General features: G+C 41.6%; 1 protein-coding gene and 1 pseudogene across 1 annotated transcript in view; one reads left to right on the top strand and one right to left on the bottom strand.

The window, feature by feature from the left end:
* The window catches only part of Taf4b (TATA-box binding protein associated factor 4b), a 142426-nt gene extending 131054 nt beyond the window's left edge, over nucleotides 1-11372 (top strand). Inside the window, exon 16 of the mRNA XM_010644010.2 lies at nucleotides 9640-11372. Within this exon, the coding sequence (XP_010642312.1) occupies nucleotides 9640-9804 (165 nt within the window). The 3' untranslated portion in view covers nucleotides 9805-11372. The remainder of the gene's footprint in view (nucleotides 1-9639) is intronic.
* LOC117283798 lies at nucleotides 4638-4732 on the bottom strand (annotated as a pseudogene).
* Nucleotides 11373-23741: the final 12369 nt, after the last annotated feature.

Below are 23741 nucleotides of genomic sequence, written 5' to 3'. Positions count from 1 at the left end.
TGCTTTTGGCTCTTAGCTCATGGGCTGTTCTCAGCTGGGGGGCAGCACCTCCTCCTGTGGGGTGTTAGAAGTGGAGTTATATTTTGATTCACAGCAAGTGGAGCAGAGTGTGTGCTCCCAGCCTTTGGAGGCTGGTACTAAGCAGTATACAACGTGAGGGGCAGGTCCACCCAGCTAAACTACCCAGAATCCTAATACCCCACTGAGAAGCACTGATAAGGAGGGAATTTCTCATGTATTTCAATACTTGCAATATTGAGTTAACCATATTCTAGCATCTTACAGTATCTTTCAGACAACTTTTTAATTTAATAAACAAATTTCCACATAGGTATTCAAATTAATGTTTTTTTGTTTGTATTTGTGAATGTACTATTTATGCATCACAGACTTGCTTAATTTTTTATACTGAAGTGCACAGAGTAACATGTTCTGTTGGGGGACATCTTGGGGAAGGGTGATTTGAAATCTCAAATTTTAATTTACAACTTCAAATGAACTTTGCATTTATTTTTTTAGATGTAATTTAAATACAATAAAATGTGCTGGGTTTAATTGTAACTACTACCCCAAGATATCAGTCATTTCTGTCACCTGCAGAAAGGTCTGTCATTCCTTTTACTACCCTCAAACCCCGCCCCCAGCAATCTCTGGTCCTAAATTCCTGGATTAGATCCCCAGTGTCATTAAGAGGGCACACGGATCTCTAGATTTAATGCCATCTTAATTACAAAAAAAAAACAGGTATTTTTTAAAGACTGACAAGATGATTCTAAAATTTATAAAAAATAAAAAGAACCTAGACTAGCCACTACCTTACTTATTTATTTATTTAGGTACCAGGGATTGAATTCGGGTCCTTGTACTTGCAAGGCAGGCCACCAAACCGCTGAGCTAAATCCCTGGCCCTACACTACCTAATTTAAAAACTTATTACAGTAATCAAAGATTTAGTATAGACAAAAATATAGAAAAGTGGCTCAAAATAGTGTGTGTGTTCCTGTTTCATCACTGTAGCAAAATACCTGAGCTCTTTTACTGAGAACTCTGGTTTCTTCTGGCTACAGTTGTGTAGGTTCCTGTCTGTAACAACCTGACCCTGCCTGGAGGCAGCACATGGTATCAAAAGCATGCAGGGGATCTGAACCCTCCACTCACAGCCAGGGAGCAAGAGCATGAGGAGGGGCTGGGGCCTTCAGCCACCTTCGAGGCCTCTAGTGACCCACAGACCTCACAGGAGGAGTCCCAGCTTCCTGACAGAGCTCCTTGGGGCCATGGCATGATGTGGTACTCTGAAGAGCACTCATGATTCCGACTGTAGTGATTAGTAGCATTATTTTAACATCGCCTCAGATAATACAGAGGTCGAGCCATTTTAATATGGTGTTGTAAAAAACACAATTCCTCTTGAAAGTTTGTTCTGAGCACACATCATTCTTGCCACTTTCTGAAGCACTTCTGGAAGGCCTCTTTCATGAGTGTCTTTACTGGATGTGATCAAAACTACAATGAATGCAGCCGTATAAGCCAGTATAGAAAGGTAGCCTCATTGAGAACATTCATGTTATCTACCTACTGGTACCACGTGACCCCAGCCTCTTCCCCAAAGTCAAAATGACCATGAAAGCTAAGTGTTTTGAGTTGATTTATGGTGTCAAGACAGCCACGACAGTTAAAGACATTCCCAAACTGCTCTGGAAAGGAAAAAGAATGATGGGATTAGTGTTTTTGAAGCAGGGGTTGGGAGTATTTTAAGGGAGATTAATGGCTAATATGTTTTACTATAACAAATATTTTTAAAAATTAAATATTCATGTATTTTTTCATACCTCATAATTATTACTATAATTAGATTAAGTCCACCATCAGCATAACATTTATTTTTGTTTCTCCTTTACTGTCATCATTTGAGTTCATTAAATAATATTTAGCATTTGATCCTGTATCTTTTGTTACTTTTATAGCTGTACCGCTGTTATTTTTCTGTGGTTGCTATAATTACCTGTTTAAACATAAAATATGTATCTTTAACTTGATACTCAACTTTGAGTTAATACCATTTACACATAACACTTTAGACCATATAATTGGGTTACACACACCCCTCCTATCCACTGTGCTTTTTTGCCACATAGTCTATTTTCACATCTAACCTTCATAATAGTGTTATTACTTGGTCATATGTTTGTAAAAGAAAAATTAGTTTTTATATTTACCAGTTTTAGTGCTTTTTCATTTCCCCCGTACAAATCCATCTTTATTTCTGGTGACATTTTCCATCAGCTGATAGGCACCTTACCAACTCTAGAATTGGAGGCTTCTCAACAAAGCTACTCTACTGTGAATACATTTAAAAGTATAAATAAGTTTGCCTTTATTTGTAAAATAAAGCAGCCCTCACTGTTACTACAGCCTTTGTTTCATATTCACAGTTCTTCAAGGATACGATCAAAACTTATTCTTAAAAGTGTTTAACTGTCAGTTCTTGAAGAAGTTTTAATAAAACAATAGGTAAAAGTGATCTTTGGATAGTTTGTAGGAGTTTTCTGAGGACTTTGCAGGTGTTTTAATACGAGCTTAAAGAAAATAACTCTGGTATAAATAGTAAAGTCCTGATTGGAACTTTCAACTTGGCTGTAGGAAGTAGTCAAATTCCTGTTTCTCAGTTACCTCTTGTTTTGCTATTTGATATTTTGATGTACCTATCACTCGGTGGACTGAAGTACTTTTTTACTGTTGAAGTGAGTGGCAAAAAGAGAGTCATTTTTGAGTAAATCTCATCTAGTGACAGTTGGTCAGGGACTTAGTAGCTGAGAAAAGTTTAGAGGCTGAGTAATGCTTGTGAATAAGGCATCAGAGAACTACATTTTCCTTTCACAGTTGTTGGCTTTAAGCTAAGAGTAACCACAGTATTTTTAATTAGAAGACCTAAAGCCCATGGAATGGTTTATTTTCATCATTCATAGTAGTGATATTATTGGGTGATGTAGACACATGGCTGTCCTACAAAAACTGATTTGCATTGCACCTCAGTAACCTTTCCCCTTTAGTAAATGATGAGTTAAAGGCTATTGCATTGTGATATAGACATTGAGTGGCAGGGAAAATGCAGAGTACGCTGACATACATAGGAGTTGCTCCTAGTCAGACCTGGGGTCAGTGAAAAGTGTTGTGGACAGTGAAGAAACATGGTGTCAGAGTTGAGTCCTGAATGCCTGAGGCCATGGGACCCGAGGACAGGACAGATGGATTGGAGCATGGAGATCTGGGAAGAGAGGATGCTCTGGCAGTTCACTGTCTAGATCAAAGGGCAAAAGTAATTTGTTTCATGATCAGTAGTTTTGAGTTGGGAAGAAATGAATGAGAGGGTAAGACTAGGGAGAGAGGTCTTAGATGACTTCATGTCATACTTGATTTTGTTGGAAACTTTTAGCCATTGGAACATTTTAAGCAGAAAATAGTCTTGTCAGATTACTTAGATTAGTATTATTTTAGATTATTTCCACTACAGCATAACAATACCAGATGTAAAGAGATTTTTTTTTTTTTTTTTGTGGTACCAGGCATCGAACTCAGGTCCTTGTGCTTGCAAGGCAGGCCAACAAACCGCTGAGCTAAATCCCTGGCCCAAAAGAGACTTTTTTAAAAGGTTGCCGATGTAATCCAGTTAGAAAATAATGGAAATAGAAATGCAGAAAGAAATAGATGGTTTGGAAACAAGGTGGAAGAATCCATAAGAGCAGTAGGTAGACTAGAGGGAAGAAATTGCTGAGGGCATTGTCCAGTTTTCTGGCGCCACTATTGCTTGAAAGGGGAGGAAGGGAAGGAATATAGGGTTCATTTTATGCTGATCTGGGATATCCTTAGTATTTAAAGACTTCATTAGAAAATTGAACAATGAGTCTGTTAGAGAGTATTCTGTTTGGAATAAAGATGGGAGTCGTTAGCATATGACAATTAGTGTATTATCTTTATAGTTTGCATAATTACAGAACTAGAATTAAAACTCAAAAGCCCATGATTCCATGCCACATCCATCTTTTTTACTTCTGTAAAAGACTGTTGAAACACAGGTACTTAGGAATGACAAAATTGTAGGACAGAAGTTAACAAACTGGGTAGTCTGTGTTCTGAAATAACTCAAAAGGAACAAAATGAAGAAGGTATTAAAGTGAGAGCTCTGTTGATTCAAAATTCTGCTTGCTGACCAGCAGAGGGCAGTCAGTCTCAAAGCTCAGTATTTTCTCTTCTGTTCCCTAAGGCCTAGAAAGCTGTCTTTTGAATAATATAGATTTTCAGCATTCTTGTTCCACTGGTTCTGGCATCCAGGACACTTTTATTTATCCTTGATTCTGAGTCTTAAAAGATGTTCAGTTTTTATTCCAACCCAGATCTGTAGTCTACTTTTTATTTCTCACGTCAGGTCCTTGTTTCCACCTTAAAGTTCTGGTGACCTGGAGTTGGGATTTAGTTCAAACTGGGTAGACTGTCAGAAATACAGGTATTAAAAATGGCCTGGTTTCTATGCTTGGTTAACTTGAGATTCAGGGAAACTTGTGGTTTCTTTGTTTTCTTTCCTTTCATTTTCTAGAGACAGAGTGGATAGTTGGCTTTTTTATGCTTGTTTGTTTGTTTTCAGGCTGACAAGTAATGTCCCTGTAACAAGGTTTGAGGGAAGAACATCTCACACATGTGGCACGAACACAGTTATCACACTCACGAACTGAAGGGTCCATCTGGCTTTTTACAGCACCAAGCTCTTCCATTGTTTGATTGGAGGGGTGTAAAGAAAACTTTGTGGCCCTGGATAGCTACTTCATCCACCTGCCATGTATCTGAAATGGCTTTGGTCTACTTTTTGCCTTTAGATATTCAGGGCTCCACAAAAATCTTAAAAATTCACCAAGATAAGGTTGTGTGACACAAGATAAGTGTGACAGCATGAATTTCTCTTAAGTTAGCCAGTGACTTAGCAAGAACTCTCTGTGCCCCGGTTTCTGAGTCTGCCAACTAGGGATAAGAACAACAGTTAGCTTATAAGGTTGCTTTGAACCACTGGTACACGGTGTACCCTTTATAAATGCTGGTCTGTGTCATCGTAGTGAATTCAGTCAGTTGGAGGCAATGAATGTGATTCTAGCTCCAGAACTTTCTTCCCCATACCAGTTTAAATTTCCTGCCTGTGTTCCTATTTTTCAAGTTTTTGCTGCATTGCTGGAATTGACAACTGCTTTTCACCACTGTGCTGCCTAGCTCGGTTCCTCATCCATAGGAGGTGCCCAGGAACCCAGGTGATTTTTGAATTGGTTCAGGACATTGGGCTAGCACGAAGCTCAGCTACTTCAGTGATCTGCTTAGAAACAGGCCCAAGTTGTAGAATCTCAGCAGGAATCAGGCAAACTTCAGGTTCATAATACTGTTGTTTCTGCTTCTGACTTAGTAGAACAGAAAACAAACTTAAAGGCTTTACTTCACAACTTTTGCTCTCTTAAGTTAAAAGGATAAAAACTTGGATGACTGATTATTTTTAGTTACTTAATTTCATTCTTGAAACAGTGTTATTGCTCCAAAATTGGGAACTATGATACTTAGGTTTCCCCCCACCCCTATTTATAAAAGCAGACTTTCTCAAAAGTTTAAATGAGTATTGCCTGACCTGGCAGGTTGGAATATGTCAACAGTAAAGGGGGGAAAAAAAAAAGGGCCAGGCATGGTAGTACATACCTGTAATCCCAGCACTTGGGAGGCTGAGGCAGGAGGATCGCTGTGAGTTCAAGATCAGCCTGGGCTGCATAGTGAGTTCCAGGTCAGTCTCAACTACATAGTGAGACTCTGTCTCACGAAAACAAACAAACAAACAAACAAACCAAAAAAAAAAAAACCCAAAAAACAGTGAAGTTTGCTTAGGCTTCCTAGGACATGTGTTGGGTACTTGGTAAGTGAATTATTTCATCTTTCATTTACCTGCCCTCTTTTCATACAGGTGTAAAGAATCCAGATTAGGAAAGCTCTTTGTGTAGGAAGTGGAATGGGAATATTATTATAGAAATAGAAAATGCATTGTGACAAGAGCCTGTTTTTTCCCCTCACAAACTTAGCCATTAACTACATTGGTGTTCTTTGGCATTAACAGTGCTGTGACCACAGGTCAGATGCACTCAACCTTGGGGAAGGGACTTGGTGGAGTTAGGGAAAATCAGAGCTAATCATCAAGAGGCAGATTCAGTGTTTATGGCTGTATGTCACCAGTGTGCTCTCCATTCTCTTCAGTGGGGATGATGGAGCGGTGCCTGATTATCCTAGCCAGGTCATCACGAAATGAACAAGTCAGAATTGTAGTCTTTCCTAAAGCATAAACAGGGAATTATATATATTTGTATTCAGGTTCAAAAGAGATTGACTTTCTAAGTCACTATCTGGGGGAAGAGAATGCTATCACCTTCATGAAGTTGTGAATTATAAAAGACATTTCTGTTGGTTTCCTCACTGTCCCTAGAGGTTTGTTTCATTTATATCTTTGCCTCGGGCCTTCTGCTGCATCCTGTTGGAATGACCTCCTTTTCAACCCAGTGCTGGCAGCTGTAACGCACCCCCCCCATCCTTCAGGCCTATCACGTGACAAACGTGAACTGTGACCCCTTTGTTCCTTAACCCAGAAGATTGACTCCTTATTTTTTTTTTACATTTAACAGTTGTGCCTTTTTTTCTTCCTTTTCCTCCTTTCCCTTTCTCTTCTTTTAATTTCCTATGGAGGTAAGTTTTTTTTAGCAATTTAATTTTTATGAAAATATAACATTGATGGAGAAAACACAAATCATGCCCCTCTTCGTAGTGTGAACACGCATGTTAGACAATAGTCAGATCAAGAAGAAACTTTAGAAAACTATCCACTTGTACTCACTCCTCAGGTCCCCCAGGGACTCACTCTACTGACTTCTATAGCTTTGCCTTTTGTGGCTTTTATAGTTTGGGGACCTGGTGAACAATCATATGTCTCCCTCGGTCTCTGTCCTTTCATTTGACATGATTCTCATACACATCTGTGTTACCCAGCTATTACTGCAATGTAGCATTCCTTGGTGTATTCCCCAGTCTTTTTGTTTTGTTTTGTTTTTCCTGGCATTAGTGGGGACTGAACCCAGGGGCTTGCATATGTTAGGCAAGTGTTTTGTCACTGAACTACATCGTATTTCCCAGTCCACCCCACTGTTAATGGACACTGGGATTGTTAGCAGTTATGACTATTGTGAATAGTGTGAAACATTCTTGTACATAATTTTTGTTTTGTTTTGTTTTGGTACCGGGGATTGAACTCGGGTCCTTGTGCTTGTGCGGCAGGCCACCATACTGCTGAGCTAAGTCCCCAGCCCTATACGTAATTTTTGATTAAATACTTCTAGGTATTACATAAAAATGAATTTGCTATGACATAGTGTCCATCTGGCCACTTAATTTAAAAATTGATATAAAGCACTGAACTATTATTTTAGGCAAAGTCTTGTAGGAAATATTTTTAAACATGTATAGATTCAATTTTAGCATAATACATCTAGTTTATGTTTAAAGAAAACGCCCTAGTTAAGTATAGTATAGTTTTAAACAAAGAACTCCCATGAACAACACAATTGCTTCTCACTACCAGTGACAGATTTTTAAAACTTTCTTCCTAAGACTTTTTATTCATTTTTCCAAAGCTGAGTTGTGGGCCCACTCTGAAAAAATCTTGTGAAAATCTTTCCTAGTGATAACTTACAGTAGTTAAGGTGACATCCTGGTTGCAACGCCTGTGGGTGGCAACACCTGCAGAGAGGAGTGACATGCCCAGCGCTCAGCTGCCGCACTTAGCCAGAGTCCCAGAGGCTGGTACTTGCACACATGTAGGTTGCATCCTTACCAAGAGCCCTGCAGAAGGCTCTGTGCTGTCAGCTCCAGGATAGGTCGCCAGGCATCTGTGCAGTAGAGAACTTGTTTGTTTCTCCTTTTCTAAAACGTGGACTTTCCAAGGTTTATTCCATGGATTCTTATAAATGAGTTTAGCCTAATGAACGTAGAAATATGATTGTGATACCATATCCTTCAAAAGCTGAAAAATGTTCTTTAGGAGAATTTATTTGACCATCAGACAAAGTGCCCCCCCCATGGAATTAAGTTATTGGTTTCTTATTCTGGCATTTTGGAAACCTTTATCCCTCTCCCTACATTAAAACAAAAGAAGATAAACAAAAATATGGAGGGAGCAATTAAAATGTGGTGGTTATAAAGGGATAGTAACAGAACCAGAAGATTTGTTTTCTGTGTTAGGCAGACATCTTTTCTCATGTCAGTCTTTTTAGTGGACTAAGGAAAAGTGCCAGTCCAACCAAAGTGGTTTTTGAAGCAAAATATTGTAGAAAAGAGAGAAAGAGTAAAAGGTTTCACTTTTATAAGACTTACCCTTTATAAATTTTTTGCTTTTCATTTCTTCCATTTTTATTTCAAGATAGTAATGCACGGACATTAATATTTAGAAAATCGTTTTAATACTGCAGTGTAGGATTTCATTCATTTTTGAATGACATTTGGGTCTCACGTGGGTTGCTTGGTTTTGAATCAGTAAATTCAATTCAGAATATCTTACTGATGCCTTGTGTTTTTCTTTGTACTTTACTAAGCCCTAGAGGGACAGAAACAATAATCATTGTCACCAGAAAGCTTCTGATCTAGTGAGCATGTGATGGTGATGGAAACAGATAAAGTACTATTGTACCATGTGAGGTTATTGACACCGAGGGACAAGTAGACCCATTTGAAATGGATCTCAAAAGATAAATAGATTGGCCTAGGATGGCTTCTTCTGTTGGCAGAGGGACAGTGTGGCTGGAGTTAAAATGCTTTGTAAAGAACGTGTGAGAAATAAAGCCAAAAGGAAGCTAGGATGATACGGGTGGTAATGCAACACGGTGATTAACAGCACTTAATTTAGATCAAATTAGAAATCGACTCCGAGTTCAACCTTGATATGTGACCTTGAACAGATTGCTTCATTTTTCTAAGCTCACTTTCCTCATTTGATAAATGAGCGTAGCACTCAACTTGCTGTAATATTCTGTGAAAGAAAAAGAGATAATGTGTGAAAAGTATGTAATGTATATAGTTCTCAACATTTTACAAGTTCCCATGTCACTATACTGGACAGTGGGGAGCCATTGACAGTGAATTGTGCAAGTCTTTGATTTTGATGTTTACTAATGGTATACAGCAGACACACACATTTAAAGCGTACAGTCTGATAAGGTTTTTATGTATGCATATACCAAGACGTCATCACCATGATCAAAGTGAAGAAACTCATCCATCACTTTAAAAAAGTTTTGTATAAAATCTTTAAAGTAGAAAGTCTGGCCTGGAATGTGCAGGAAAATGGAGTGAAAGAGAGCCCGAAAGTGGAGAAATAAGTAAGTTCAGAGGCCATTGCTGATTCTGGGGAGGAGTGATTGAGATCATGCACCAGTTGGGTGGGCTGGAACCCGGGCAGCTGGAGTACAGGGCTGAGTCTTCACGGTACACTGATGTCCGGGCCTACCTAGGCTCTTGTGCACCGGACTAGCTTTCCCTTTATGAAAGATTTCACTTTTAAAGTGCTTCTCTTATTCTGTTTAGGGCTCAAAAGACAGTCTTGCTTGTGGGACATCCAGCCTGACAGCCACCAAACAGTTGCTCCGTCCAAGAATCACGAGAATCTGCCTCAGGGACCTGATATTCTGTATGGAACAGGAAAGGGAGATGAAGTACTCTCGAGCTCTGTACCTTGCCCTTCTGAAGTGACTGCTCCACTCACCGTCCAGACCTTGTTTACTGCCAAAGAAGACAGAAAGAAAGAATTATTGCACTGTCCTGAAATCTCAGTTTCTGGAGAATAGTTATCAATATGGAAGGCCTTTGTTTACCATTATTATGCTTTTATTCAGTCTTACTGTACATCTTACAGGGTTCTTGCAGACTAGAACTCAGCTTTGTCTTCTGAAAATCAGCTGCGAAGGACACTTTACACAGAAGTAGCAGCTGCTCTCTGTGTATTTAATTACAGCAGGCTAAGGCTGTGCTTGTTACTACCTGCTTTCCTCGCCTGACTGTAACAATGAGGTGTCTTCCCTGATAGCACTCTAATACACCTGTGTTGAGATGCTGAGGGAAGGAAGAGTCACCACTTACTGAGAAGAATGTATTTTATCCTAAACTGAGCCTGTCTCAGAACATGAGGGTTCCTGTGCTGGAATCACAAGTTGCTTAGTCAACTGTAACAGCCTCCTTCTGTAGTTCAAGGTGACAGACCACGGTAGTGACCGGGTAGGCTGAGCCCCATGGTTGTGAAAATGAGACCAGTGGGGAGTTTGTGCCTGAGGTAGCCAGTTCTTGGCTCCTCTCACCATGTGCTGCTTCCGATACCAAGGGAGGGGACAGCTTTGTCAGGGAAGCCTTAAAATTGAAGCTGCTGCCAGTACACCTCGTTGGAAATGGTAGAAAGTGCAAGAAGGAATGGTGAGGCATTGAGTTTAAACTGAGCAGGGAAAAATGAAAATTTCCATTTTCGTAACACAGGAAATGGAGTACACATGTCCAAAGGGGAAGGGGTACAAGTGGACTCCAGAACAGCAGGTGCACACTCTTGTTGGGGAAAATATCATAGCCCAGCCCAAATGGAGAGCATATCAAACATTTTTGAATTACAGTGCTCTTTCAAAAGGAAGTTATTTTTTGCTTTGTATTGTTTTAAATTCCAAGAAGGATGGTTTGAACAGTTCCTTCTCCTTTAAAATTTTTTAGTTACCTTAAATTTTAAGCATCTCGATGCATTTAAAAAAAAATCTTAATTGGTGATTAGAGAGATTTTAAGCAATACAAGTCCTGTTTGGATTCTGGACTTAAACGGTACTGTGAGATCCCACTCCTGGGGTTCTCGGCTCTGCATGTGAGAAGTGTGTGATGGGCTTGAGACATGGGTCCTCTGAGGAAGACGCTGATGTGCGAAGCAGGCCCTCTGTTTTTTCTTTTTTAAAAAATTCTGTGTGAATTATAACGGACAGAAAATAATAGTGGTTGTTACAGTCACATACAAAAAGAACGTTTGAATCCTCCAAGGTTTTTAAAATAGGAGATGCTGTGCTGCTTAGGAAAGGAATTCAGGGGAACAAAACACCTCAAGTATGTCACTCCTCATGTCGTTCTTCCACGGGGACTGTTACGGCCGTATGTTATAGTAAGATTTAAATTGGCCACATTGTTTGTTTCAGCAAGTTATTATATAAAGTGCTATAAATTATGTATATGTTACAAGAATACTTTAAGAGATCTATACCCAAAGTTGTTTTGTATATTTCAATGCTTAGCTTTATTTTTTTGTAAAGTGCAGCATTCTTCCACATTTGTGTATAATCTTATTGATCAGATGTTTAAAATTATTTCAAATACTTCATTAAAATAATTATTTTATTATAAGAACAACCTTGCTCAGTCACTGACTTTGAAAGCCAGTTTTGGTGGTGGCCTGTCTCCGGAGGGCTGGGTGGGGCAGTGCATCTTCCTTGGCCCTGGCTGGCGTTTGTTTCGGAACCAGGGGCATTTGGGTTCCAGAGCTTTGCTTCAGATCCAAGTTGCTGTATCACTGTCTTTGAAACAGTTGTAAAATTGCATGGTGTTTGACTCACAAACAAAGCTAAAGAATATTCATTACAAAAGCTTTTCTTGGCCCAGCAAGGTTTCCTTACTAACATCCTTGTTTTCAAAATGTATTTTTAGTGTACATTTTTAAACTTCATGTTGCAAAGTGTATCTTACACACAAAGAACACTGAGTGTATCCAGAGTCACCCTCCACTGTTTGCAGAAAGGTGGCCTTGAGGTAGATTTGATCTACAGGGTACTTTCTTTGGCATAAGGTTTTAATTCACAAAATATATTTCCATTTCTTTTGGAAAATCAGAAGACCTGAAATTTCTCGGTCCACCCTCGTGTGTGGCAGTGACGGGAGCAAGCCAGTGGCGCTCTGCTTAGATAGCAGGCAGGGCTTCCCTCCTCTGATTCTTTAGCACCGGAGTTTGTAACCCTGCCCTCAATATTTATCATAGGGGATTAACAGTGAAGGGGGAAGCGTCAGAAATTCTCCATTTATTTACTTTTTTAAAGTACAACTTTATTGACATACATTTTATATTTAAAAAAGAACTACCTACCCATTTCATCCATTTATTTGTAACAGCCCTTTTAAATTGGCTCCTGAACATCTGTAAGGTTCTTCCTCTAAAAAAGAAGCAAAGCTTAACATTCTTTTAAAGCCTGTATCTCTTAAAACTTGGATCTGAGGTAAGTTTTGTTAAGACCTTTTGTACTGATATCTCATGGTGGGAGCAGGCAACCCAGGGGTGAGGCATAGTTTTTAGGAAACTAAAGGAACCAAAGGCTCAGGCTGATTAGATTGCACCTTATCTCTTTGCTTAGTTGTATAATGAACCAACTAAATGTTTATATAACTTTGTTCTCGACAAGACCTAGTAACTACAGGAGACGAGTTTATTGTGTCACATGTTTGTACATGACCTAGTAGACAGATTTTATTTTTAACATTCTTATCTTTTCAAGCACTTTCATATGCCTTTCCAAACTGACAGGGATGTTTGTTTTTTACTTAAGGGCATTATGTACCTTTGATATCCTTTTCTCTGGCTTCTTTAAACATGCTAGTTTTTTCATATGCATTTCAGTTGTATTGGTGCTTTAACTTCTGCTCCCTCACTCCCCAGTCCCTCAGAACTGGAGATTGAACCCAGAGCCATTGCACTTTGGACTTAGTGACATACCCAGGCCTTTTTATTTTTATTTTGAAACTGAGTCTCGCTACACCCATCAGTTGCCCAGGCTGACCTCAAATCTTCAGTCCTCCTGCCTGTACTGGGATTATAGGGCTACACCACCATGCCTGGCTACTTTTTCACTGAAATTTTTTCACCACTTAGATATTAATTGGTCTTCAGAATATTTAGGGGCGGGGAAACATTGAGAAACTCTGTTAGGCATATAAGAATCCTAAGATGTTCAAGTACCTGAACTCTGGCTGGGTAGATGAAATGAACAAGTAGAGTTGTAGTAGTGTTAGAATCTGTGTAGACGTTGCCACATGGGTATTTGGGGGAAGTAAACTACACCCAAGAAACTCATCTTAAGACTCAATTTTGTAGCTTAAACCATGGTGAGAGCAACAGTAATGACAACTTTAATGCCATGTTAGCGTCTGTCTCAGTTCTGTTGTAGGTGGCATGGAGGCAGCCCTGTATTGCGTGGGCTACAGTGATGCCCGGGTCACCCGCCTCAGCCTTGCTGTTCGCCTGAGCAAATTATTCAAGTTCTCTATGCCTTTCTTCATCTATAAGTAGTAGTACCTTGGCTGCAAGGCAGGTGTGAGAATTGAATGAATGGTACTCTGTAGAGACTGTGGAAGAGTGCATCATAAGTAGTAAATGCTGTATGTTGGTAATGCCTGCTGTGACTGATAGATTTTTAGTGATCTCTACCTCCTGTAGTACTGTATTATATTGATGAAAGTCACTGGCTGAGTGTATGAATCTTAGTGGCTTCAGTATAATTAAAATTATATACACTCTTAGGTATTGCATTGGAGATTGGGGCAGGAGGCTAGAAGCAGAAAGATACAAATAATACAGAAGAACCATTTCACAATGACTTTTTTTAAATGCACAGAATGAGCTCAGGCCTTGTGCAGGGTAAGCAGCTCCTCTATCACTGACACCCCAGCCCCCTGAATAATTCTTATGTCCATAACTTTGCCTAATAAGTTTCCTGTAGAGTTAGTAGCTTCCATTACTTCCCAAGTTTAAATTGAAAACATTGTTAAGCATTGTGTTGTGAACACTCAAAATGGTAGAGAAAAGCATGCCAAAATAATTCTCTTACTCATAGAACCCCCTAGGTCCCCTGCTCCCCTCCCTTGAGTCCACTTTACCTGTTTCATATATATATCACTCCAGGTATATATTTATATACCTTTATATATATTTGACTATCTCCCCCTTATTTGCATGTGACAACATACCTGATCTATCTTTTGCTACTTTCACAATTCCATTCCTTATTCAATTTGTACTGTTTTCCAGCCAGGAGTGCTGGTAGAATCTCTCTGTAATCCTTTGGGAAACAACACACATGTTTCTTTTTCCTTGTGGAATTTAGTCGTAGGTTGTCTTACTGGTTTGTAAGTTTTACTGTTTCCGAAGATAAATCCAGTTACAGCAAAACAAAGAGAGTAGAGATACCAGGGTGATGGTGAAGAAAAGTCATATAGGGGTGAGTCTGAGGATTCTCATCATAATTGTAGCGTTTCACTGGCAGCACCCTTCTATCAGGGACCAACCTGCATTTAGGATCTCTCTAACCTCTTTTCTGTAAGGTTTATATTCATCTAAAATTAATCAGCAGATCGTAATGGGGATGACCTAACTTTGACATTCCTGGGTGTGATGCCCGGTAGGTCCAGCTGATAGTCAAAATACTCATTTAGCAAACTTGTAAGAATTTCCTGTGTGTGAGGCACTGTGGAGAGCAGTTACATAAGCCACAGTGGACATCCTGGAAGGGCGCTCCCATCAAAGATGGCAGATACCTGCGAAGACACCAATGCAGAGAGCATGTGCCGTGCTCCCAGGAGTGGAGCCAATAGGTTTTGCGAATCCTAAGGGGAAAGAATTTATAACTGGAACAATCATATTGAATAAAAGAATAAAATTTGATATCGGCTTTGGAAAAAGAATGAGTAAGATTTTTAAAAACCATATTGTAGGGCCTTCTAAAGCAAAAGATAGAGGGGCAAAAAAGAAAATACATATAAGGGAAGGAAGAAAGCATGTACTTTGCTGATTATCAGGCTCACATAGGGGAGAAATGACAATTTTGAGAATGTAAGATGGGGGCAGTTAATACATTAATATCCAAAATTCAAAAAAGGAAATATATACTAAAGTCACCCACTTTGGTCTGAATAAATTCGTTTTTTTCTTTTTTTGAGTTTATTGGTACATTTTAGGTATACAGTACAGTTACATTCATCATCGGGATCTTGTACCTTTACATGACAGGTCTTGGTTCTTATTTTTTCCCCTTGTCCCTCCCTGCCCTCCCTTCACCCCATTTACAAACACTTTATTTCCATTTTTTCATTTTCTCATATTTTTTTATTTTCCTTTATTACCTTTCCCCTACCCTTCACACTTTCCCTACACCTTCAGCCCTTTTCTTCCTATTTCACATTGAATAAATTCTTTATAATTTATATATCAAAGAAAAGGAATTAGAATAGTTGACCAAGTGAAAAAAATCCAAGATTTTCGCTTAATGATAAGCGCAGTATATGTTTTAGAACCTACTTCCAAAATGGTCACTTTCTAGAGTTCCAGGTGGACATGGATTTTGGGAGGACACTATTCAACCTCACCAGAGGAGCATTAGGAAATTTGAAGAATAAAAATATAAGGAAAACGCACATGCACTCTTAATGTTTTGGTGTGTTTCTGTCTGTGCTGTCTAGTTTTGATCATGCAATTGGCCCAGCATTCTGCCCTTCCTAGGGTACCGTAAAAGAGATGCTGGGGAAATAAGAAATGCAACCAAAAGGGGAAAACATTGTTTCCACTTCTCTCCCTGAAAGTGATATGCAGACCAGGTTTCTCATTTTCTGAGGAGCATGTGGATTTGTTTATATTTCATCTTGCATCCTTAGGAATGAAACAGAAGTACCCTTCTACTCATTATCATTACTGACAAAGCTTATCTACATAATGTAATGCAGAAGAAAATAACTTTCATTCTATGTAAATTATTTAGATGATAGAACTCAGAAATTTCCCTGTTCAGGCTTTTTCTGAAAATGGAGAAAAGGCATGGACATACTTGTTGGCTTCTTTAGAAAATTTTGTGTCTTAATCTTCCCGTTCCACAAATAGGTTGCGGAATCTCCAAGAAACTTAAATTTCTAGTTGGTGATATGAGCATCTATCTTAGCAATGTTAATTCTTACAAAAGTAGACAGTGGTTTTCTCTACCAACAAGAGGAGGATAATAAATGATATATTATGTCTTCCACACCTTCTGCTATTTTCCAAAATGTGTGTGGTGCTAGGCCAGACAGACCCTGACCAAAAAAATGCAAGAGTTGATACAGTAATGATCTGTACTGAGCTATGTGAGTCTTCTAGGACTGCCATAGCAAATTACCACACACTGGCTGGCAACAGAAATTTACTGTCTCAGAAGTTCTGGAAACCAGAAGTCCAAAACCAAGTCATCAGCAGGACCATGCTCCATTGGAAGGCACTGGGAGGGAAACCTTCCTTAAATCTTCCAGCTCTCATGGCATCTGGCATACAGCAGCAGACCTTTAGCTCTGTCTTCACACAGACTTCTCTGTGTCTGTCTTTCTTCCTAGAAGGACACCAGTCATGAGATTTAGGGACCTTTGTAATCCAGTATGACCTCATCTTGACTCTTAGCTAATTACATCTCCAGAGAATCTTTTTGCAAGTGGTCACTTTGTAGAGTTCCAGGTGGATTCTGGGAGGACACTATTCAACCTCACCAGAGGAGCTTGTATTCTGTATACGACTTTGTACTTCTGATGATGCTCCTTTCTGTCTCTGATTTCAGTCATAGTGAAAATCTTATGGTTCTTAAGATACAAACTTACGCTGGAAATTTACAAGATTGAGGTTTGTCAAGACGCTGGGTCTTCTCTTTGCTCCTCTTCTCTTCCATTTCAGGCAAGTCTCAGAAGTTCCTCGCAGGAGGCTATGCCCTGAGAGGTGTCTTTGTTGTGGCTAATAGGTGCTGTCCTGCTGTTTAGAGTTGTGTATTCAAGTAAAGTCTTCAGAGGCCTATTGAGATTTTGAACGCCATTTGCAGGATGACTGGTCTTAAGGGGATTCTCCAGACTAGAAGCAAGTCCTCAACAGATTTCACCTGGAAGTGTTGATTCTAACAGATGTAAAGGAGTAGAACAGTTTTTATAAAAATGAACTCAGGTCCTCTCTCCAAGAACTTCAGGAGACACTAGCTCCTTTAAAACAAGAATATGCACTATGTGGAAAATGGCAGTAATTGTTCCTGCCTGTCTCCGAGGTACCAGTGGAAGACTCATCCCATTAAAACCAATCAAAACAATTCATTGGACATTGACAGGCTTGCTTCAGAGGTGGGAATCTGTGTGTTAGGGAAGGAGAGCAGCCTGGATATGCTAGGGAGAGACACCTCTGTGGAGCCTCGGAAACTGGCAGACATCAAGAAGAACTTTATTCGCTCGATTCCTGATGCACTGTTGGGCCTTAACCTCTGGAACTGGGAGTTGGTAGGAATTTATAAACCTTAGGGTCAGTGTAAGCAGTTTAGGTTTTTGTCAGATTCCTTTTGTGACTAGAATATTTTAAAATCCTAACCAACTTCTTAAAGATTGTGTATTTTGCCTGCTATAGCTTTAAAAATCCATCTTCCAGCTACTGCTTATGGATTTACTGAATTTGGGCAAAGAGTCGGCAGGGGTTTGGGCAAAAGGGAATATATAAAAAAAAACTACAGAAAATTCTAATACAGTCTGTACAGGCCAGAAAACAGGCTTACCTAGAATTTTAACATATGAACAATCATTTCCTAGATTCTTAAACTTGTTTTCATGATGCAGTGTCTTCAACTGTTGCAGGGAAGACTCAAGTCTAAGTCTACCTCTGTCTTGTGGAAGGATGCAGAGGCCTGCCTGAGGATGAGACAAGGGTGTCAGGTCAGGTAGAGTGAAAGGGCACAGCTGTCCATGGTGGTATGTAGAAGTCACTAACTGATCACGCCAGGTGTTTCAGTCACCATTACAGCGTGGCCCGTAGGTCCACCACCTGGGAACCTATTAGAAATGCAGGATCCCAAGCCCCATGCACACCTTCCAAGACATTCTGCATCTTAGCAAGGCCCCAGTGTGCACTCGGGTTGGAGAGGCACTTCCCTAACTGCCTCTGAGAACTCACTCTGAGAAGAGGGCTGATGTCTGTCCTGTTAGACCTCGTTGTGTTGGTGGTGGTCCCTTATTCCAGCTGGTCACAATTACTGAAATCTTGATTCTGTCACGAGAACGTTTGTGTTCAAGTTACTAAGTCAACTAGGTAATTCATTATCCCTCTCAGACTTGTGTCTTCCACAGATTTTGGAAGTATGCTTTCTATGTTCATTCAGCTTGTCCACAAATGTGTTGAGCAAGACAGGTCCAGCTATAAACCCATGAGGCATGTCACTGCACTCCAACGTTAATCTGTGAATTAGCACTGGTATAATTCGTGACCAACTATGACTATACCCCCTTGACAATACTGCTGCAGAGTTCACTAAGTTCTTATGAGCAACTTTGAAGAACAAATTGCTCTGTTCCATGCACCATCTAGCAGCTTGGCAGCCATTTCAAGGAAGGGATAATGGTTTGAAAGGTCCCCATCTGTTAGGGCCTGAACTGTGAACCACCATGCCATTTGTGTATTGAGGTCCTAATCCCACATTCCTTCAGAGTGTGTAGGGTGTTTAAAGAAGAAAAGTTTAAAGGAGGTCATCATGGCAGGCACTAATGGATTATGACTGGTGTCCTTAGAAGAAGAGACCAGGACACAGAAGAAAGACCATGTGAAGACACAGGGAGAAAACAGCCATCTCCAAGCCAAGGAGAGAGGTGCCAGAAGACCCTGCTGCCACTTTGATCTTGGATTTTTGGCCTTCGGAGCTGTGAGGAATGAATTTCTGTTTTTTAAGCTACCTGTATGTAGTCATTTATGGTAACCCTAGCGGACAGATACCCCACCCCCCTGCTCTTCTACTGTTTTTTGGTGGAATCAGTCACCTTGCTATGACAGGATGACCTGAGGTAGCCTCTTGTTGTCTGGGGGAGAAAACTGAATGCAAGTGAATCTACACATTTGTAATGCCTTTTTGATTTTTACGGTGTTTTCTATAGCAGGATCCCTTTTCTTCACCCAGGATTGCCTCAAAAGAGGAAGCCCTTCATTGGGGTCACCAGAGGGGTTTGTGCAAGGTGTCCACATCCACAGGGTTTAGTAGAATATTCTAGAATATATCAAAATACAATACTCCTGAAACTTTCCATATCCATGAGCCAGGCTTCTTAGAGAAAGAGAAAGTTCTCCATAGAGCACAAACTCTAGCTGCCTGTCACCTTGTCTCCTGATGTCGGAATTCTTTTCTCTGAAATCTACTACCTTAGTTACTTGGTCTCTACTTCTACTAACACCTTCTTGGCCACTGCCTTTGTTTTCTATTTAGTGTCTTTCTCTTGTCCATTTTTGCTCCTGGGCATGATCCTGTATGTGCCACCTAAGTCCTCCTAAGAGATAGGATGTAGATGGGCCTGTTAAATCTCTTCCTTTAGGATTCTGATAGCTTTGGATGGTGCTTTTGTGTTAAACTGTCTTGTAGGCACCTGGCCACCATGCAGGTAGCTTCTTTGGAGTTATGTGCTGGTCCCTGGTGTGGACAACCTGGCCAAGGTGGCAATACCCCAAGTATAAGACAAGGCAGATAGCAGGCAAGAAAGCACCTTGTGGTGTTTTCTAGAGGGAGGTTTTAGCACTGGAGGCACATTCTCAAGAGTATCATCTATGAACCAGCAGCTCGGGGGTGAGGTGGGAGCAGAACCTTAGAAGACCTCAAGTGATTGGCATGTGCTTTGTAAGTTTAAGAAACACCACACGACCAGATGCCCTCCCTTAGTTTTAGTAATCTTGACTTCCCTGTACATTAGGTTTCCTTGCAACTGTGTACCCCTGTGGGTCAGATCAAATCCAGGCTTAGAAATTTTAAAGCAGAATTGAATCTTAGCCATAGTCAGATATCAGAATGAGAAACTGAAGCTCAGAGAGATTAGGTGGTTTGCCTGAGGACACAGCCCCAGAATGCATTTTGATTGTGCACAATTTCTAGGAATGCCAGTAATAAAAAAAATTATTTTTCATTTGCAACCTGGCAAGGCAAGTCAGTTTCTAAGCCAGATAATGTAAGCTCTAGTTGTAAATTTAAAACAATGTATGAATTATCTGACTACAAACATTAACTACATCTAAAGGGGTTTGTTGCAGTGAGGGCTTGGGTAAAGTTAGGAGGATTACCTGCCAAAGAGACACCATCACACTTCCTGTCAGTGGGGTTGGCACTTGGCAGGGCACTCTGGCAGTCTCACTCTCATAAATTCCTATGCAATTTCTCGCATGTCTCTTGTAGTTTGAATTTCCATTTTGATCCCCATCAGACTGTCTTTGGTCCACACAAGTTTTTCATTTAAATGAGACACCACAATAATAAAAGTAATTGTAATAAAAGTAATTGTAATAGTAGCACTGGTAGTGATAAAAGTAGCCCTAAAGCATTTTAGGTCTCTCTATATGAACAAGCTGTTTGGGAATGTGTTAATTTGATAGGATGATTCTGAGAAATTGTGCAGTTAAGTTTTTGAGTTTGCTTTATAGGTTGATCTTATCTTTCAAAAAATATTTTTTCTCATGCTTTTTAATGATCTTTGTTCATTTAGTATTCAGCCATACAATATGCATTTTGTGAGGCTTTTGAGTTGGTAGAATTATACACATGAATACTTAAAGGAATATTAGAAATTCTGGTTATAGGCAGCTCATTTTATGGGTGAGGGAAATGCTGTCCATGTGTCTTAACCAGTTTTCCATTACTGTACCAAAACACTTGAGACAATCAACATAAAAAGAAGAAAAGTTTGGGTTCACTTTTGCAGGTTTCAGTCCACGGTTGGTTGGCACACTGCTTTTGTACCTACAGCAAGGGAAGAACATCACGTTGGGAGCAAATAGAGGAAAAACTGCTCCTCTCATAGCCAGGAAGCATAGAGCTCAGCCCGCCCACTAGGCTCTGCCTCTTACAGATGTCACCATCTCCCAGTAGCACTATGGGCTGGAGACCAAGCCTTCACGGTGTGGGCCTTTGGAGGACACTCATCTGAACTTCACCATACATAGCTAATGGCAAAGCAGCAACTGGAATGGAGGGGAACAAACAGATCTGAGGCCTCCCCCAGGCCTCTCCCCTGGGTGGCTGCTCTTTCCAAGCTGGACACGAGGTCGGTCCCCTCTTCCGTTTCCCCTCAGTGTGTGATACTCCTGCTCTTGCTCCATGAATTTCATTCACTCATTGCTTTTGCCATGTGAACAGCGGACATATATTTGATGTTTTCCCTCAGTTCAACCCTCAGTACCAAAAAAAAAATAATAATAATAATCTTCTGTGTAACAATAAAATCATGTTGTTCCTTTGTTCAAAAATCTTTGGTTCTTTAAATCACCTGTTCTTTAGCCAGTGGTACCCTTTAGGTTTTGGCTCCCACTGAGTATTTGAAGGGAGCCCCTGACCTTGTGGGACCCTGATGCGTCCTTCTGAGGCAATTCCATGCCGTCTCCACCCTCTCCTCCTTCTAGGTGGGATCAGGGTAGGGAGGGACACAGCTTCGTGGGTGGGGTGGGGCAACTGAGGTCCAGCTGACTCGTGTTGGTCACAAGCAAGAAGGGCCCCTTCCCTGCCACCTCACAGGAGGAAAATCCACATCCGGTCAGAGGTGTGAAGACGGAGGGAGAGTCTGTGAATGCTGGAAGTGCCCCTCCCTGACACTTAGCTTCCTGCTGGGTAGCTTGAGCCCAAGGGAGGAAATGTCTACAGAAGCCCTCACTGGGGATTTTAGCATATTTACCATCTGTCTTAGCTCTTGGAATGGAAGTCCTAAAAGTCGCCCGGAGCCAAGCCAGCCAGGAAAGGCCTGGCCTTGTCCTCTGACTTACGGTGGCAGCATAGGCCACTTTTTGAGTCCAAGGCGTGTTCCCTGTGCTCCTCCCCAGGTGGGTTAAGTGGAAATTCCCAGGGCAGGACCCCTTTGATTCGCCTCAGTGATGCCACGGCCAGTAGGTTTAAGCGTTTCCCCAGCTGAACCCTTTCTGGATGTGCTCTGTACTAAACAGGCTCCTAAATTTCAAGCGCCTGTCAGGTTCTCCTTGGAGCAGTTCTCCTTGTTGAGCAGTCCTGAGCAGAGAGTGGCTGTGTCCCACCCCTGTCCTAACCCTCTCCACTGGGGATGACAGCATGGCATCCCAGCCATCACCCACGGAGGAGCGGGTGCGTTTCTCACAGGAAAAGGATGCATTTCCACTCCTCCTGTACTGTGCTAGGGGAAAGCCTCCGGCTCCACCATCAGGATGTACCGACTTGTTTACCTCCAGACCCTTCCAACTCTGACTGGAGCTTCAAGCTGGGTGCTGCAGCTCCAGCTCAGGCCTTTGACAGCAGCAGGATCCTGCCCATTTGCTGGGAGCAGATCACCTGTGGTCTGCTTGCCCCATTTGCCCACTGCAGAAAGTGTGCTGAGGAGGAATCCTTTGCGTGTATTGCCACAGGCCCCAGAAGGGATCCTGCAGGTCGTGCCCTAACCAGGTGTGCGCTTCCTAGTAGCGTACACAGGAGACTGGCGTCTCTCCCCAGACCCGCATAGCCCCTGCTGGTGTGCGGTCACCATGCAGGACGCAGGAGGGGGGCTGCTCAGTGCCAGTCCTCGGGATGCTCTTCCCAGGGATGGACGAGGAGCTGCTTGGCTCGTCCTGTCCTGGTGGGTCGTTTCTCCTCCCTTCGCTCAGGACCTGTGTCTGCTCAGCCACGTGAGAGCAGAGCTCAGGAGGATGAGAACCTCTGTTGTGTACCACAGTGTGGGGCAAGAACAGGAGCTGCCCTGGAATGCCCTCCCAGTCATCCTGAAGGGCAGAGGGAGTCACTGTGGCTCTAAAGTCACCGTCCCTGCTTTCCACTCAAAATCTCCCTGGCACACCCCCAGATACCAAGTCTGTTTCGAGAGCCCGGGCTCCACTTCTGCCTCCTCGTGCAGTTATGGCATGGTCCTGGGTACCTGCCTTTCTCATACTGCACCTCCACTGGCTGGTGGAGGCTTCTGAGGAGGGAGCAGAAAGAGTTCTGGTGGAGAGACCAAAGGCAGCTGGCCTCCTGAGCTCTGGGTGACAGAGTGCCCATGCTCTTGGGCAGCTGCAGTTCAGCAGGTCGAACGGGCGGATCTAAGGACAAGGGTGCCTTAGGGTCCATCAGGATGCCCTGAGCAGACGCTGGGGAGCTGAGGGGCTCAGCAGACTAAGAAGCCTTCTTCACGAATCCAATACCTGCCGAGTTTGCTCCTTAACCAGCACACCCTTCGCTTCAGGAATTGCAGCACTAGGGAGGTGTGCTGGGAAAGGGCGGTGCCCTCCTCACCAGAATGCTTGTGCTTTGAGAAGCTCTGGAAGGGACCATCAGCACATTTGTACAGGTGGACAGAAAGCAGGGTTAGCTGTCTCTGTGTTGTCCCCTGTGAGTCCTCTTGTGTTCCCTGCTAACCCTCTTCAGGGTCTAAAAAAACAAGATTGAAGGCAATATGTGAAAAAGAAACTTGGGTGTAGCTCTTTCATCCTGGACTTAACTTCAGACTTTCATCTGATGTTTTCTCAGGGAAAGAGGGTAGGGTCTTAATAAGAAAAACAGACCTCCGGGTCTTCCTTAGAGCCAAGGCCTCTGGTCCTGGGCTTGGAGCCGCTGAGCTCTGAGAATTTATTGTAAACATCAGTATCGCCAAAAGCCACAACTAGTGCTGAGCCTGGGAAATGTGGGCGGGTG

This window comes from Fukomys damarensis, unplaced genomic scaffold, assembly GCF_012274545.1.
Source record: "Fukomys damarensis isolate Sample0158 unplaced genomic scaffold, DMR_v1.0_HiC HiC_scaffold_30, whole genome shotgun sequence".
Lineage (NCBI taxonomy): Eukaryota > Metazoa > Chordata > Mammalia > Rodentia > Bathyergidae > Fukomys > Fukomys damarensis.
This window is presented reverse-complemented; position numbering and strand designations above follow the sequence as displayed.